Here is a 15,324-nt window from a genome sequence, read left to right on the forward strand (position 1 = left end):
CTTGCTTTTTGGAACCAGAGGATTTCTTCTTGGATGAGAATGCGTTCGTACTCCAGCCACAAATCCTTTTGAAGTTTATCCAGGAAGGGATTATGCGAGTATCCCAACCTATTTGCAATCCCTTGAAGCCTTCTGAGGATTCTCTGCTTCCATTTGAATATGTTACCAAACACCGAATTATTCCAGTCCTTGAGCTTGTCTTTCAGATTGGATATACCCTCAGTCTAGGACACATGAACATTCCAAGAAGCATCAACGAAATTTCTGAAGTCAGGATGGGTTATCCAGGCTGCAAGAAAATGGAAAGGCCTTCTGCCTCTATTCTGAGCCATAGCGTTGGAGAGTTGTAAACAAATCAGGGAGTGATCGGATTTAAGCATGGGTAAGTGTTTAACATAAGCCTCAGGGAAGGCAATTTTCCATTCCACATTGCACAGCCCCCTGTCCAACCTTTCCGCAAGATTACCTCTTTTCCAAGTGAATGGCCATCCAGAGTAGCCCAGGTCAATTAAGCCACTCGTCGAGACACATTCTTGAAAATCCTTGCAAGCATTCTGGTGGTTGTTAATCGCCCCTCCACGCTTTTCATGACTATGCAGCAGGGCATTGAAGTCACCCAAAAAGCACCAAGGGAGATTGACATTACTTGCATATACTTTAATGAAGGACCACATAGTTCTTCTAGTAACCCTTTGGGGCTACCATAAACTGCTGTGATAAGCCAAGGGGTTGAATTATTACCCGCGCTAGAGACTCTGAGATGAATATACTGTTTATCGTGCTCTAGGACGTCCACTCTCCAAACCGAGGAATCCCACAGGAACTAAATGCCTCCAGCACAACCCTCAGCTTCCACAACAAAAGCCTTATCAAACCATATCTTATCCCTAATCTGCTTACCTCACGTACCACTGATGTAGGTTTCTAAAAGAAAAAACAGATTTGCCCCATACTCCTGGCGAAAGTCTCGAATAATCGACGAGAAGGCTTTATTGCCGACCCCCTGCAATTCCAACTAATGATGTTCATCATTGCAAAACCAAGGGAGAGAGAACCCACCAGAGGTCAGCATCACTTTTGGGCACGAGCCCATGATTTCGGATCGACTTGATCCCTGGCCGACGAATCTTCCTTTCAGCCCCTGTCTCTAGCTTCCACCATGGTAATCTCCGCTTGCATCCCTAGGCTACCCCTAGGATCGGGGGCCCCCAATCGTGTTCTTGGCGGCTTTGTGTTATCCTCTGAACTGAACAAAATGTTGTCGCGGACTGCATGTGGGTGCAGGTTCATACGGGCATCCTTCAACGACTTGAAAGCTTCCCATTGGTCTTTCTCCATTCTCCTTATGTATTCCTTGACAACCATCTCCATACCTTCCAAATCTGGATCCTTGTCTTTTCCTTTCATGGCTCTCGACGGTGTTTCCACACCCTTAGGGGTAGCTAGTGCACTTTCTGAATTCTTTGCCTTGTTTCTGTTTTGGTTTGGAATCCCACCCTGCTCTAGTAAGGCCCTGGGTGTAGACACAGGTTTCTTCAGGGTTTGAGGGTTTTTGCCTGCACCCGTTTTGGGAATCTGTTTTAGAGATTGGGTCCTAGCCATTACCTCTTGGGCCTTGGGTTGCTAAGGCCCTATCTGCCCTACATCCTCTTGGTCCTTATCCAAACCTTCCATAATATCTTGTACGTTCCCCAAATTTTCCTCATGCAAAATATCAAAGCGAGATCCTTGCCCAGAATCTTTCCCTTTTGAAGACCCGTCCTTTCTAGAATTGTAGCTAGGAATCGGCATTTGATTGGCCTGAGATTTCTTGTGTTATGATTGAGCTTTCCTTTGGTCAGCATATCTTTTAACCAGCATCCATGGCCCGAAATTAGCGTTGGATTGACCATTAATGTGATTTGGCTGATTTTGTGGGGACTCAGACTTTTCATTCTGGTCACCCTCCCTCCCAACCGGTTCTTCCACCGGAGTAGTATCTCTGGTGCTAGTGTCTTTCATCGGGTTGTCGCTAGATGTGAGGTTCTCCATACATTGCTTTGATCTATGGCCATACTTGCCACATGAAAATCATATTTGGTGCAAACCTTCATACTCTAGGTGGAGTTCACACCCAAGAACCGAGATTCGGAGTACTAGTTATTTAGCCAAGTCAATTTCAACACAAATACGGGCAAACTTCCCCCTCGAGTGAATTGAGGTGGTTCGATCAACTTTTAGCATATGACCAATAGCAGATCCTACCCTCCAAAGAAACCGGTAGTTATAGAGCTCAATCGGAAGATTCGTGATCCAGATCCAGGCAGCAATTTTTCTCACTTCTGTGGAACCTGATAGGAAGAACGGTCTCCATCTCTGAACAATGAGCTAGTGGCCAGTGATCATCCAGGGCCCTTCCATAAGCACATGTGTGTAGTCTTCCTCGTCTGAAAAATGAACCAAAAAATAGTCACGGTTCATATCAATAACATGAACTTAACCTTTGTTTTCCCAATCTCGACGGAGACGTTGTTCCATGAACGTGAAAGTAACACGTTTTCCCAACACCTTGACCACAAGAATATTTTTCCATGGTCTGCACCACTCTTCAAACTCCTCTTTTGACATTGGAATCGTAGGGCAAGGGTTGAAAGATTTCTCAACATTCCCCCATCCTCAACATCTTGATACCACTTGTCTTCAGGGTTAGGCTCATGATCATCCATGTTAAACGGCTCTTCCTGGTCGCTTTCAAGGCCAGGACTGGTCAGTAGAGTATCCTTGTATGAGCTTTTCGCGAACAGTTGATTTAGATCCACCTTTCCTTGCGTCTTCACTTATTTCGTACTTCGCTATACTAGGTCGTCTTCTTCAGTGGAAACCCTAACAGAGCGCTGTTTCGTATCCATTAATCTGATTAATCTATTTTATCAATTTAATTAACCTTATTTTTTTTGCTTCTATTTGGTCATTATTTTATCCACTGACGTGTTACTTCATAATAGATATCATATAATGTTTGATTACACATACACTACAGCACCTTTGATTTGCATTGAGAGTATCCGTTTTCTAAAAAAAAAAATGGTCCAATAATAGATAATCAAGTTGAAAGATTTTTTCTTGTAAGAAATTGGATTCATTAATGAAAATAAATGGTTTAAAATGGACTACAGACAAGGATAAAAATGGATAGATCCATAAAAAATCTAATACATATCTTATTGTAAAAAAAAAAAAGAAAAGGTGAGACTTTCAAATTCTTCGACGTTTTTCCATAGCCTTCCGAACTGCTACCAAGACTTCAGATGGAGAGATTTGATGACCTTTAAAGATGAGAATGTTTCAGGCTTTTCAAATCTGTCAGGTAATATTTGTTGCGAGTTCTCTTTTTTTTAGTTGCTTTATTTCTTCTCAATTCATTTTCCAGTCTCATCCACCATTTCTAGGTTTCTTCTTGCTAGTCTGGTGTTGACAGATTTGCTGTTTGCTAAACATCCTTCGATTCTGTGTACTTCTAGAAACAATGAAAGGTTAATTCCTCAACTTCGTTGCACCATCGGCAGATTAGGTTTACTGATTGAATTTAGGATTGGATTCCATGACCTGTATGTTGAGGATCACTGTAGCAATTTCTAGGCTGAAGATTGATTGAATTAGTGATTGATTTCATGACCTGGTAGGTATAATTAGGTCCAAAACTCTCTCTGGTCTTTCTTCTGTATGTTGTGAGAGATTAGGAGTGATAGCTACATAGTCTTTGACCCATGAATCCTCCCTAATTTGAATAGATAGACCTCCACCCACTTTTCCAGAAAATTCCTTTCTTTAAGACTTTCATTCTTTCCATTATGCTATGCCAACTCCAGGAAGGATTTGTACCTGTTTCTGCTCTTAGGAAACTAGAATTCCAATAATACTTACTTTGGTAAACTTTACTGATAAGAGAGTTTGGCCTGGAGAGTAGACGCCATCCTTACTTTACTAGCATTGCCAGATTAAAGACTTTAAGGCCGTCTTTGAAGTTTAGTCCTCCTTGATTCTTTAGTCTGCAAGTAATTCTCCAACCAATCCAGTGCATTCTCTGTTCAGACTCCTTTTGTCCCCACAAAAATTATAAAATGGCTCTTTGAATTTCTTCAAGGAGAGTTTTTGGTAGTTTAAAACAGCTTAGAGTGTAAATAGAAATCATCATAGCTACAACCTTAATTAACACTTCTCTGTAGGGGTGTGTATGGTCCGGTCTAGCACGAATCCGGCTTCACCCGAGCTGTGTATATATGTTTTAAATTTATTTCAATATTATGTTATATTAAGGGATAGGTATTGTTTTGGTCCCTAACGTTGAGGGCCAGAAGCGAAATCGTCTCCAACGTAATTTTTTATTTAGAATCGTCCTTAACGTTTTATTTCGTATTAAAATCGTCCTTTTAACTTTTTTTGAACAAAAATACCCTCCACCACCACCGATACCTTTACCTCTACCACCACCAGCACCTTTACCACCACCACCAAGAATAACAACATCAATGAAATCAACACAAATTTAATAAATCAAGGAATTAGAAATTCAACAAATCAACAATTCAACACAAATTCAACAACCAAATCAACACACAACAATAATAAAATTAGAAAATAACAAATCAAAATCAGAATTAAAAGTAGAAGCAGAAGCAGTCACAAAAGCACAAGAAGCAGAAGCAGAAAGCAGAGGCCAAAGTAAGGAGCAAAAGCCAAAGCAAGAAGCAGAAGCCAAAGCAAGCAGCAAAAGCGGAAGCAGAAACAGAGGTCGAAGCAGAAACAGGGAGGAGCAGCGGCGAGGCGACGAAAACGCGGCGGGGAGGAGCAGCGAGAACGCGACAGGGAGGAGTGGCAAGAACGCGGTGGGCAGCGAGAACGGGGCAGGGAGGAGCGGCGGTGCAGAAGCAGAAGCTCTCTCCCTGGCTCGCAATGGTGACAACGACAGTAGCTCCAAGCTTCGCCGGCATCGTCCCCCTTCCCCTTTCCCCTCTCCCTTTCCCCTTTTCCTTCCCCCTTCCCTCGCGTCCTTTCCCCTTTTTCCTTCTCCCCTGCCCCCTCGCGTCGTTTTCGTTTTTTTTATTTTATAATTTTTTATTAATAGGGGTGATTTAGTAATAAAATAAAAAAATTTATTAAAAAGGACGATTTTAATACGAAATAAAATGTTACGAACGATTCTAAATAAAAATTACATCAGGGATGATTTTGATTCTGACCCTCAACGTCAGGGACCAACACAATACGAATGATTTTGATTCTTATCCCTTATATTAATTATAAGCTTATTTTTTATTTTTAATCACACTTGTTGAATTGGAAAATAGATAAAATTAGAATTTATGGACAAATTCAAGTTCAAATATGGATATCAACTTTTCGGTAACAAGTTTCTTCCTTATAAATAAGTGCATCATAAATAAGGTTTTTTATAAATAAATTTCTTTATAAATTATTGTTAAAGCTTAAAAGACCCAGTTTTCACCCGGTTTGGACTCGGTATAGTTGTGGCCTGAAAATATTGAGGTTTCATCGGGTTTAGAATCGGGTTAGGGTCTAAAAAATAGACCCGGTGTATATTTAGGGTTGGGTCTGAGTCAAGACAAACCCGGTTTCACCTGACCCATGAACACCCCTACTTCTCTGTCACTAGTAGATAAAAGAGCTTGTTTCCAATGATGCAATTTCTGAATCACCCTATCCTTAATGTAGTTGAAAGTAGCCTTCTTGGATCTCTGAATCACTGCTGGGAGGCCCAGATATTTGTTCTAATTTTCAATGTGTGGTACCAAAAGAATTTGAGCTAGCTGGTCGTGAATGTGAACTAGGATATTTTTGCTGAAGAAGGCAAATGGCTTATCAAGATTAACCTTTTTCCCACTTATTTCCTCATAAACCTGTAAAATCCGAAGCAAGTTTTGTCATTTTTCCTCACTTGCTTTGCTAAAAATTATTGAATTATATGCGAAAAATAAATGGTTGATTCTAAGACACCTCTAATTGAGTCTCAACTCGGATATTTTCAGTCTCTATTCTCCTCTGTGGAGCAAATGGGAGAGTCTTTTTGCACAAAATAGAAATAGATAGGGGGATATAGAGTCACCTTGTCGTAACCCTTTACGTGGCTTGATAAAACTATGAAGTTGACCTTCCACACTAACAGAATAAGAAACTGTTGTTATAAGTTCCTTTATCCTAACCATCCATTTTTCACAAAATCTTAATTTCTGCATTATATTCCACAAAAAACTCCATTCAACCCGATCATAAGCCTTGCTCATATCTAATTTCAATGCCATATCATAATCTCTATAATTCTTATTTTTCAAAAAGTGCATATATTCATGAGCAATTAACATGTTATCACTAATAAACCTACCTTTGATAAAAGCACTCTAGGGGATCATTTATAATTCTGTTCATCACAGTTTGTAGTCTATGAACTAGAATTTTTTTTCGTAAAAAATAGTGCTTAAGCTTATAGGGCGAACGTGCTTCATAGATTTAATATTCAGTACTTTTAGAATAAGACAAATATGTGTGTGATTGAAGACTTTAAGAATTTTACCTCCAAAAAAACTCTTTACTGTCTGAACCACATCACCTTTGATATTCTCCTAAAAAAATTAAAAAAATCTGGCTGTATAACCATCTTCCCTCAGAGAGGAGAAGGGGTTGATGGAATAAACTGCTGTTTTATTTCTGTTTCAGTAACTGGCCAAATCAGGAACCTATTTGTGGCTGCATTTATCTTGTTCGGTATACCTTGCAACTCGACTTCTAGGTTTCTAGGTTGGCTAGTCGCAAAAAGATCTTCAAAGTATTTTTGCACTATTGGTGTCATATCCTCCAGATCATTAGCAACTCCACCCTCTTCATCCTCCAACTCCACTAACTTATTTTTCCTATTCCTGACTTAGAATTTGGAATGAAAAAATTTAGTGTTCTTGTCTCCCATTTAAACTACTGCACTCTTGATTTTTCTCTCCAATACCGTTGCTCCTGTTCCAATGCCTCTTCTAGTTCTGCTTCCCATATTTGAATACTACTTCCATTTACCTCGGAATATCTTTATTGGATTCTTAAACAAGCTGATCCTTAAGGTGATGAATATTGGTTTGTGAGTTAGACGAAGAGGTTCTTTGCCATTCAACAATCTTATGCCTGCAATGTTTTAATTTCCCAACCAGCTTGTACATTAGTGAGCCTTGAATGTCAACCTTCCAAGACCTTTTGATAAGATTAATAACCTCTTCATTCTCACACCAGGATTCCTGAAACCTGAAACGACGCTTCTCTCTCCTTTCCTCCATCCCCGAACTGAGAAGTAACGGTCTATGATCAGAACCTGTGTCCTCTAGATGCTTCGCAACAGTTGCTGAAAATTCAATTCGCCAGCTATTTGTAGCTAAGATTCTGTCCAGTCTTTCTCTAATAAAGTTTCTTTCGAATTGTCTATTGCTCCATGTGAATTTATCACCCTCATATCCCATGTCTACTAACCTCCTGGAATTAATAAAATCATTGAACTGCTGGATAGAAGTTGCGGTCTTAATTCGGCCACCTTCTTTTTTATGATTAGAACGGATTGCATTATAATCACTCATCACTATAATACTCTCACCCCCTCTCTCCAGAACTTCCAGAACTTTATTAAATTGTCCTGTCCTTATACCTTTTTCAGTATGCAAGTAAACATCTATCACCTATCATTATAATACTTTACTCTTTTATTCTTTAATTGTATAATGAGTGTTCTTATTCAATTTTTTTTCTTATAGAAGGATCATCTTTTACACAATTATTTATAATAGATTACATCCATAATGTTCTATTCTAAATTATTTTCGTCGATCCAAATGCTAATTATATTAGAATCTGATAAGTTACGTCTATTTAATTTGGACATGTATTACTTAATATTTTATTTTATTTTTTACTATTTATGAGTTTTTTTTGTATCAAATTTAAACAAAATCAAGTAACTAAGTTAAAAATACCGTTATTTTAATAGTATGCCATATAATTTTAATATTCTTTTATGCTATCAATACATAAAAATTAAATTTTTTAAAATAATAATAATATTTTTTTGCCAATAATACTAAATATATGTAAACAAGTAATACTTTAAATATATATTTTAGGGCAAATGACCTCAGTAAACCAAATGGATTTCAATATATCCTGAATGTTCCAAACTAAAAAATACAACATCAAAGTTTTAAACTACATTTCTATATAAATCGAATTCAGTAAAACACGTAGTAAAATACGTAGTAAATCGAATCAAATTAATTCGAATTAATTGAAAAAGAACTTGAATGAAAATCGAAGCTAGTCAATTTAAATTACGTGAATAATAAAGAAATATATAAATCGAATTTAGTAAATTTAATTTTTAAATATGCGTAAATCAAAATAACAAGATTCGATTTAGCCAACAGTCTTAGTTTCATCATCAACGTAAATCAAAACCATTTGATTTGATTTAATGGTTTTGTAAATCAAATTTACTTGCGCTTATCCTCCTTCGTATTTATTGTGATTAAGACGACTTATCCTCCTTCGTATTTAATTAATCACACGTAAGTCAAAGATTAACATGCATATAATGTATACTAAACTGAATTTTTTTATTTAAATTAACAAAATATAATATTTATTAAAATATGTAAAATATAAAAAATGATAATTTTACATTTATATTACACATTTTGAATATATAGCATAAAAAGCTCCTAACAATAGAAGTGAAATATAGTGTACTAATATACGATACATTATTAAAAGAAAAAAAAAACTGATTGCACTCGAAATATGTTATAATAGTGTAATTGTACTAAATATGATAAATTTAATATTTAATTTTTGATGTATCTATAATATTTTTACTAAATTAAAATTTTCATTTTTTATTTTTAATATTTTTGAGTTTTTATTATTATAAACTTTTGGTATTTTGTGTACTCCTTATTTTAGAGGTTTTTGATATTCTTGTACTATTAGTACTCATATTTTTAATAAAAATATTATATATACATCAAAAATTAAAAAGAGTATTAAGAGAGTATGTTAAGTGACTAAGTCTTTAACAAGATGGGCATAATATATTTTTATTTCTCTCTTTTATAAAAATATTTCTACAAATTATTAATTTGTTCTTATTAAAATTAAAAAATTTAATATAACTTTATATATTAATAAATGTACGGTTGTTGGGGTACCGGACAGTTCGATGACGGTTTCTGGGTGTGACGGTAGGTTCAGCCTCGATCTGGATCTGGGACGTGAGAAGTGTGAGCAGACGACTCCACGAGCTCTTCGAAAGGTACGGAGGGTGCCACCTGCATGGATACTCCGACGCTCAAGTCAGGAAAGATGCAGGTGGTAGGAAGATTAGGGATGTCGTAACGTACCTTGGGGGAGGGGTAGGACCCTCCCCTTATATACTCTGTCAGTAGAGTGGGCCCCGCAGAAAAAGTTTCCTTCCAGGAAGCATCATTCCCCACAGCTGTCATGCAGCTGTCAGCAGGGGCGCGTGTCCGGGCTGCAAGCCGGGTAACGGTCGCAACCCAACCGCTTAGGTCGGGTCGTCCTTGAGCCGGGTTAGTTAACAGGCCAGTTGCGTTGGACCGTAACAGTGCCCTCTAACGCGCCAGTTAGGGCCGTTGTTGGTGTGTTCTTGTGTTCTCCTTTGTGCGTCGTCGCCTTGTCGGTTGCAAGTGGGTAGGATGCGCCTTTGGCGTGTGTGGACTTCTTCGTTATAAGGGAGCGTCTTTTCTCGCCTCGTTCTTTGCGCCAAAAATTTAATGCTCTTAATGAGTGATTCAAAACTCTGTGAAGAATGACTATTCTACCCCTGTCCTTCGCGCTTCTTAGGTTTGATTATTGTTCAGTTTCTTTTCTCCTTTCTCTTTCACGCTTCATCCTTCCAGATCATAATCATTTCTTCTTCTTCTTCTTTTTCTTCCATTTTCTCCCAAGTTTCTGCTGCGAATCGCTTGTTTAGTCTGAATCTTACCAAGGATTTCCAACCTTCCTCGACCATTTGCATCATCTTGGTAAGTTGCTTTTTCCTTTCTCTTGTTCTTCTAGTTTTGCCATGTAGTTATGCTGTTTATCTTCTGTTTCAATTGTGCACGTTTATTGTACGTTTTGTTGCATGTTTGAATAGTGCCAACATTAGGTAGGCGCATTAGGGTGGTTACCATTTTTTAGGATTTACTTTGGCCATAGATTTATCCCCTGTTTGGTTGTAGACATCAGATAGGCAAACTGTAGTTTCTGGGCCAGCTCCGATCTCCCGGTCTCTTAGACTAACTGAGTGGCGCCCCCACTGTAGGTATGGCCCAACGTCATGTTGCACAGGTTCCCGTCACGAGAGCGCCTTACGACCGGTACGCCTGGGTAACCTCGGACGTGAAAGACTCTCCTAACCAGATGGGCATAGAGGAGCTTACCGAGTTCGGACAAGCTAAGTACTTGTGCGGTGGGACTGACGAGGAATCCAACTATGAGGTTTTCGTCCCCGCCGCTCGCGAGCGGATATATCAACTCAACCTACAGTCCCCCTGGATTGCCGATTGGATTTGATTCTATAAGGCGATGTTCACCCAATTGGGGGTTCGTATTCCCTTTTCCCCTTTTCACATGGTGCTGCTCAATCGATGTGATGTAACTCCGTCTCAGTTGCATCCGAACAGTTGGGCTTCTATCTACTGTTTCGAGATGGTATGTGAGTACCTAGAACTACCGGTCTCCGTTGAAGTTTTTCTTTTCCTCTTCACCCTGACGAACCCCTCTAAAGAGGGAAAGGCCAAAAAGGGGTTTATGTCTGGTCTGCCCAAGGTCGGAGGATCTTCGGATTATTTGAGGATTTATATCATGGATTCATTGACAAAAATTTTAAGGTTCACCCTGTTAGAGGTTGGCATCCCTTTTGGTTGACGTTGGAAGGGGAAAGGCGCATCTCGACCTATTGGAGTTTTGGGGCGGGAGCCAATGCCTTTACCAAGGTTACTTACAAGGGGCTGACTCCCGAGAACAAGAGGGTTGCTGACGTGTTGTTGGCCGTTTTCAGAAAGAATCATGTTAACCCCCACCTCCACATGAGTGATCGGGACGTTGCTAGGAATTATATACGTGAGTAGTTTTTGGCGGTTTTTGTGTGTTTACTATTGTCCTTATTTTTCTTCCCGATTTGACGACTAACAGACTTCGGTGTTTTGCTGCAGTGTCAATGTCTGCTGAGGTAACAGGACTTGATGCTTTGTTCAACACATTCCTTGCTGGTGAAAGCAATGATGAACATCAGGAGGTACCTCTAGAAAATAGCGAGAATTATGATGTGCCTCCCCATAATGCCGTCGAAGTCCAGACTCCCTCCCAACCTTCCCAGGGTGAAGTGATCGGGACAAGCGGTGGTTCGGGTCCTCGACCAGACTTCGAAGAGGATGAGGTAATTATTGTTAACAATCCGAAGAAGAGAAAACCTTCTTCTATCCCCGAGGGAGTCCTGACAGTGACGGAGAAAAACTTCGATGCTGGGAACTTTATCGATTCTCAACTGCTTCCCGGCACGGAGGACTTCTTCCATGGCGGGAATTTCTCTTCGCAGGCGAGGTGGAAGTATTGTACTTTACTCCGTGGAGCCACCATTGCGAGGAAAGCGGAATTCGCCCTAGCGGGGATGCAGTCGTTGCAGAACAGGCTCGAGTCCTCCGTTCAAGCTAATAATAAATACAAGGTTGAAGTTGAGTTGCTTCGGGAGCGACTAGCTAGTGCAGAGGAGAAGGTCAAGACTACCGAAGAGAAGGTCAAAACTGCTGAGGAGAAGGTCAAGACTTCTGATGCTGCCATTTCCTGCCTTACCGAGCGAGAGCTTACCTTGGAGGGCCAGCTCAACGCTACTCAAGGTTGGGTGGCCGAGTTAGAGAAGGAACGCAATAAGGCCTTCTCATTGGCTAAGACTGCTCAGGCCGAAGCCGCTGAATTCAAGAAGAAGTATAAAAAACCGTGAAGCAGGGTAAGAATGCCATCTTGATGACCAAGGGGGCTCTTAAAGCTCAAGTAAAGTTGGTGGCTCCTGACTTCGACACCTCGGCTGTTGGAGTCTTCAAAACCATTAGGGATGGTAAGATTGTTGATATGCCGAAGAAGTAGCTTTGCATCTCTTGTAACTTTTCCTAAACTTTTGAACATTAGTATTCTTAAGGAATATGTTTGCCGCTTGGTCGGCGTGTAACAAATACTTTGTTTCCCGTTTTCTCGGTAGTCATTTTACCTTTATGTTTTCTTACCATTTGCTGGTAATCAGCTAGTCGCTTATACTTGTTTACCGTTTCGCTGGTAATTAGTGAAACAGGGACGTGGCTCGTGTACTCATTTAATTCACTGTTTGTATTACGAGGGTTCCCGGGGTGATTAGTCTCGGGATACCGTGTCGTTCTGACGTTAATTTTTTGGCAAAAAATTTGGTTTGAATCTTAGATACGAAACCAAGAAATTACGACTTATCGATAAACAGTCAATTGAGGAAAATTTAACGACAACCGATAGCATAATAGAATCATGAGGTAATGTCAAACTAAGGGTAATGACAAACATGAAATGGCATAGGTCTTACGAAACAAGTTCGGCCGGTGGAACGGTTGCTCGCCCAGTGTACCTTGGTTGCTAGGAATAGAATCTTCTTAAGTTGCTCGCGTTCCATGTCCTGGGAACTTCCTTCCCGTCCAACCGTTCTAGTTTGTAGGCTCCCTTGTCGAGGACCTCTTTCACTCTGTAAGGGCCTTCCCAATTTGCCACAAGCTTTCCTTCCCCTGAGGTCGGGAGCCCAACGTCGTTTCGTCGTAGGACTAGGTCGCTCTGTTCGAAGTCTCTTCTGAGTACCTTGGCGTTATAGCGTAGGGCCATCCTTTGCTTCAGCCTTGCTTCCATCAAGTGGGCCATCTCTCTAGCCTCGTCTACTAGGTCTTTTTCTACAGCCTCCTCAACTTCCTCCAAGAGTAGTCGCGGGCTCGATTCGCCGATCTCTACGGGTATTATTGTGTCTACCCCGTAGGTTAGACGGAAGGGGATTTCTCCGGTAGACAACTATTGAGTTGTGCAGTAGGACCAGAGGACTGAGGCTAACTCGTCTGCCCACGCTCCTTTCTTATGGTCAAGTCGCTTTTTGAGGCCTTGTAAGATGACCTTGTTTGCAGCCTCGACTTGGCCGTTAGTTTGGGGGTGTTCAACTGACGAGAATCTTTGTTTTATGCCCAAGCCAGCTAGAAACTCTCCAAGCTTTTTGTTAGCAAACTGAGTACCGTTGTCCGATATGACAAACTCTGGGATCCCAAATCTGGTTATCACCTGCCTCCACATGAACTTTCGGCAATTGGCCGAGGATATATTGGCCAGTGGCTCGGCCTCCACCCATTTGGTATAGTAGTCGATAGCAACAATTAGGTATTTCACCTGTCTGGGTCCCATCGGAAAAGGCCCCAACAGGTCGACTCCCCATTGCGAAAATGGCCGGGAAGTCATTAAAAGGCTCAGTTCCGTTGCCGGCGCCTTGTGGAAGTTCGCGTTCTCCTGACACCTCCTGCATCTTTCCACAAATGCTTTGGAGTCTGCCATCATCGAAGGCCAATAGTAGCCAGCCCTGACGAGCTTTCAGGCTAGAGCTCTCCCCCTATGTGGTGACCGCAGCAGCTCTCATGGACTTCGCTTAGCACGTAGTCTGTTTGGTCGAGATGCAGGCACTTCAATAGGGGGTTGGCTAAGCCCTTTCTTAAACATTTAGCCTTGTATTACAGTGTACTTGGCTGCTTCTCTCCTTAACCCTTTTGCCGCTTTGTCGTTGCTAGGGAGTTTACCATTTTCCAATAAATCAGTAATCGAATCCATCCACGAGGGACTTGAACGGGCAAGGTGTAGTGTCACTGCTGGTTCCTTCATCAGGCCTTGAATGAGAGATCAGTTGCCCGTCCCTGGTTTCGTGCTCGCTAGTTTTGATAACAGGTCAGTCCATGTGTTCTTCTCTCTTGGGACGTGCTGTACAGCGACCTCGTCAAATTCCTTGCTTAACCTCTTGACCTGTTCTAGGTACTTTTGCAGTGAATCCTTGGCTTGATATGCCCCATTGACCTGCGATGTGACGATCTGAGAATCACTGCACACTTCTACTCTCGTGGCTCCAACCTCTCTTGCTAGTTGGAGGCCGCCAAGGAGGGCCTCGTATTCTGCTTGATTATTGGACACAGGAAAGTCAAACTTGATCGACTACTCGTACACGACTCCGGTAGAACTTTCCAAGATGATTCTTGCTCCTCCGAACGTTTGGTTGGAGGCTCCGTCTACAGGGAGCTTCCACTGTGTGTTCGGGGAGTCGGGAAGGTCCCCTGTCACCTTGACTAGGAAATTTGCCATTACCAGGGCTTTGATGGCATGTCTAGGTTCATACTGCAGGTCGTATTGGGACAGCTCGATTTCCCAGGTCATCATCTGGCCTGCCAGATCGAGTTTTTGTAGTATCTGCTGAATCGGTTGGTCTGTCCTAATTGTTATCTGATTCCCTTGGAAATAATGCCGGAGCCTGCGGGATGAGGTCAAGAGCACATAAGCCAGCTTTTCTAACTTACTATATCTCAATTCAACTCCTTGCAGCACCTTACTCACAGAGTAGACCGGTTGCTGAACCTTCCCCTCTTCACGCACCAAGACGGTTGCCAAACCCTCATCTGTCACTGATAGGTATAAGAGCAGTATTTATCCATTTTTGGGTTTACCGAGGATAGGTAGTGACGCAATAACGCTTTTGAAGTGGTTAAAGGCTTCCTCGCAAGCCGGGGTCTATTCAAATGCTATTTCTTTTTTCATCAAGTTGAAGAAACGGAGGGCCTTGGCCGCCGACTCGCCGAGAAATTGAGTTAGCACGGTTAACCTATGGTGCACGAAATTGCAATCACACTTTTGCAACCCCGCACAACTAACCAGCAAGTGCACTGGGTCGTCCAAGTAATACCTTACGTGAGTAAGGGTCGATCCCACGGTGATTGTCGGCTTGAAGCAAGCTATGGTTATTTTGTAAATCTTAGTCAGGACATCAATAATTATCAAGGTTGATTGTGAAAAGTAAAAGAACATGAAATAAGTACTTGTTTTGCAGTAATGGGGAACAGGTTGAGGTTTTGGAGATGCTCCATCTTCTGAATCTCTGCTTTCCTACTGTCTTCTTCATCAAGCACGCAAGGCTCCTTCCATGGCAAGCTGTATGCAAGGGTTTCACCGTTGTCAGTGGCTACCTCCCATCCTCTCAGTGGAAATGTTCAACGC

General features: G+C 41.1%; 2 protein-coding genes across 2 annotated transcripts; both read right to left on the bottom strand.

Moving 5' to 3' along the window:
* Positions 1-224: 224 nt before the first annotated feature.
* LOC107483194 (uncharacterized) lies at positions 225-674 on the bottom strand. The gene has a single exon (XM_016103815.1). The coding sequence runs from the start codon at positions 672-674 to the stop codon at positions 225-227; it is 450 nt and encodes a 149-aa protein (XP_015959301.1).
* Positions 675-7,082: 6,408 nt separating this feature from the next.
* Positions 7,083-7,493, bottom strand: LOC107483195 (uncharacterized). Its single transcript, XM_016103816.1, has one exon. The coding sequence runs from the start codon at positions 7,491-7,493 to the stop codon at positions 7,083-7,085; it is 411 nt and encodes a 136-aa protein (XP_015959302.1).
* Positions 7,494-15,324: the final 7,831 nt, after the last annotated feature.

The sequence above is a fragment of the Arachis duranensis genome, chromosome 4, assembly GCF_000817695.3.
Source record: "Arachis duranensis cultivar V14167 chromosome 4, aradu.V14167.gnm2.J7QH, whole genome shotgun sequence".
NCBI classification, from domain to species: Eukaryota; Viridiplantae; Streptophyta; class Magnoliopsida; order Fabales; family Fabaceae; genus Arachis; species Arachis duranensis.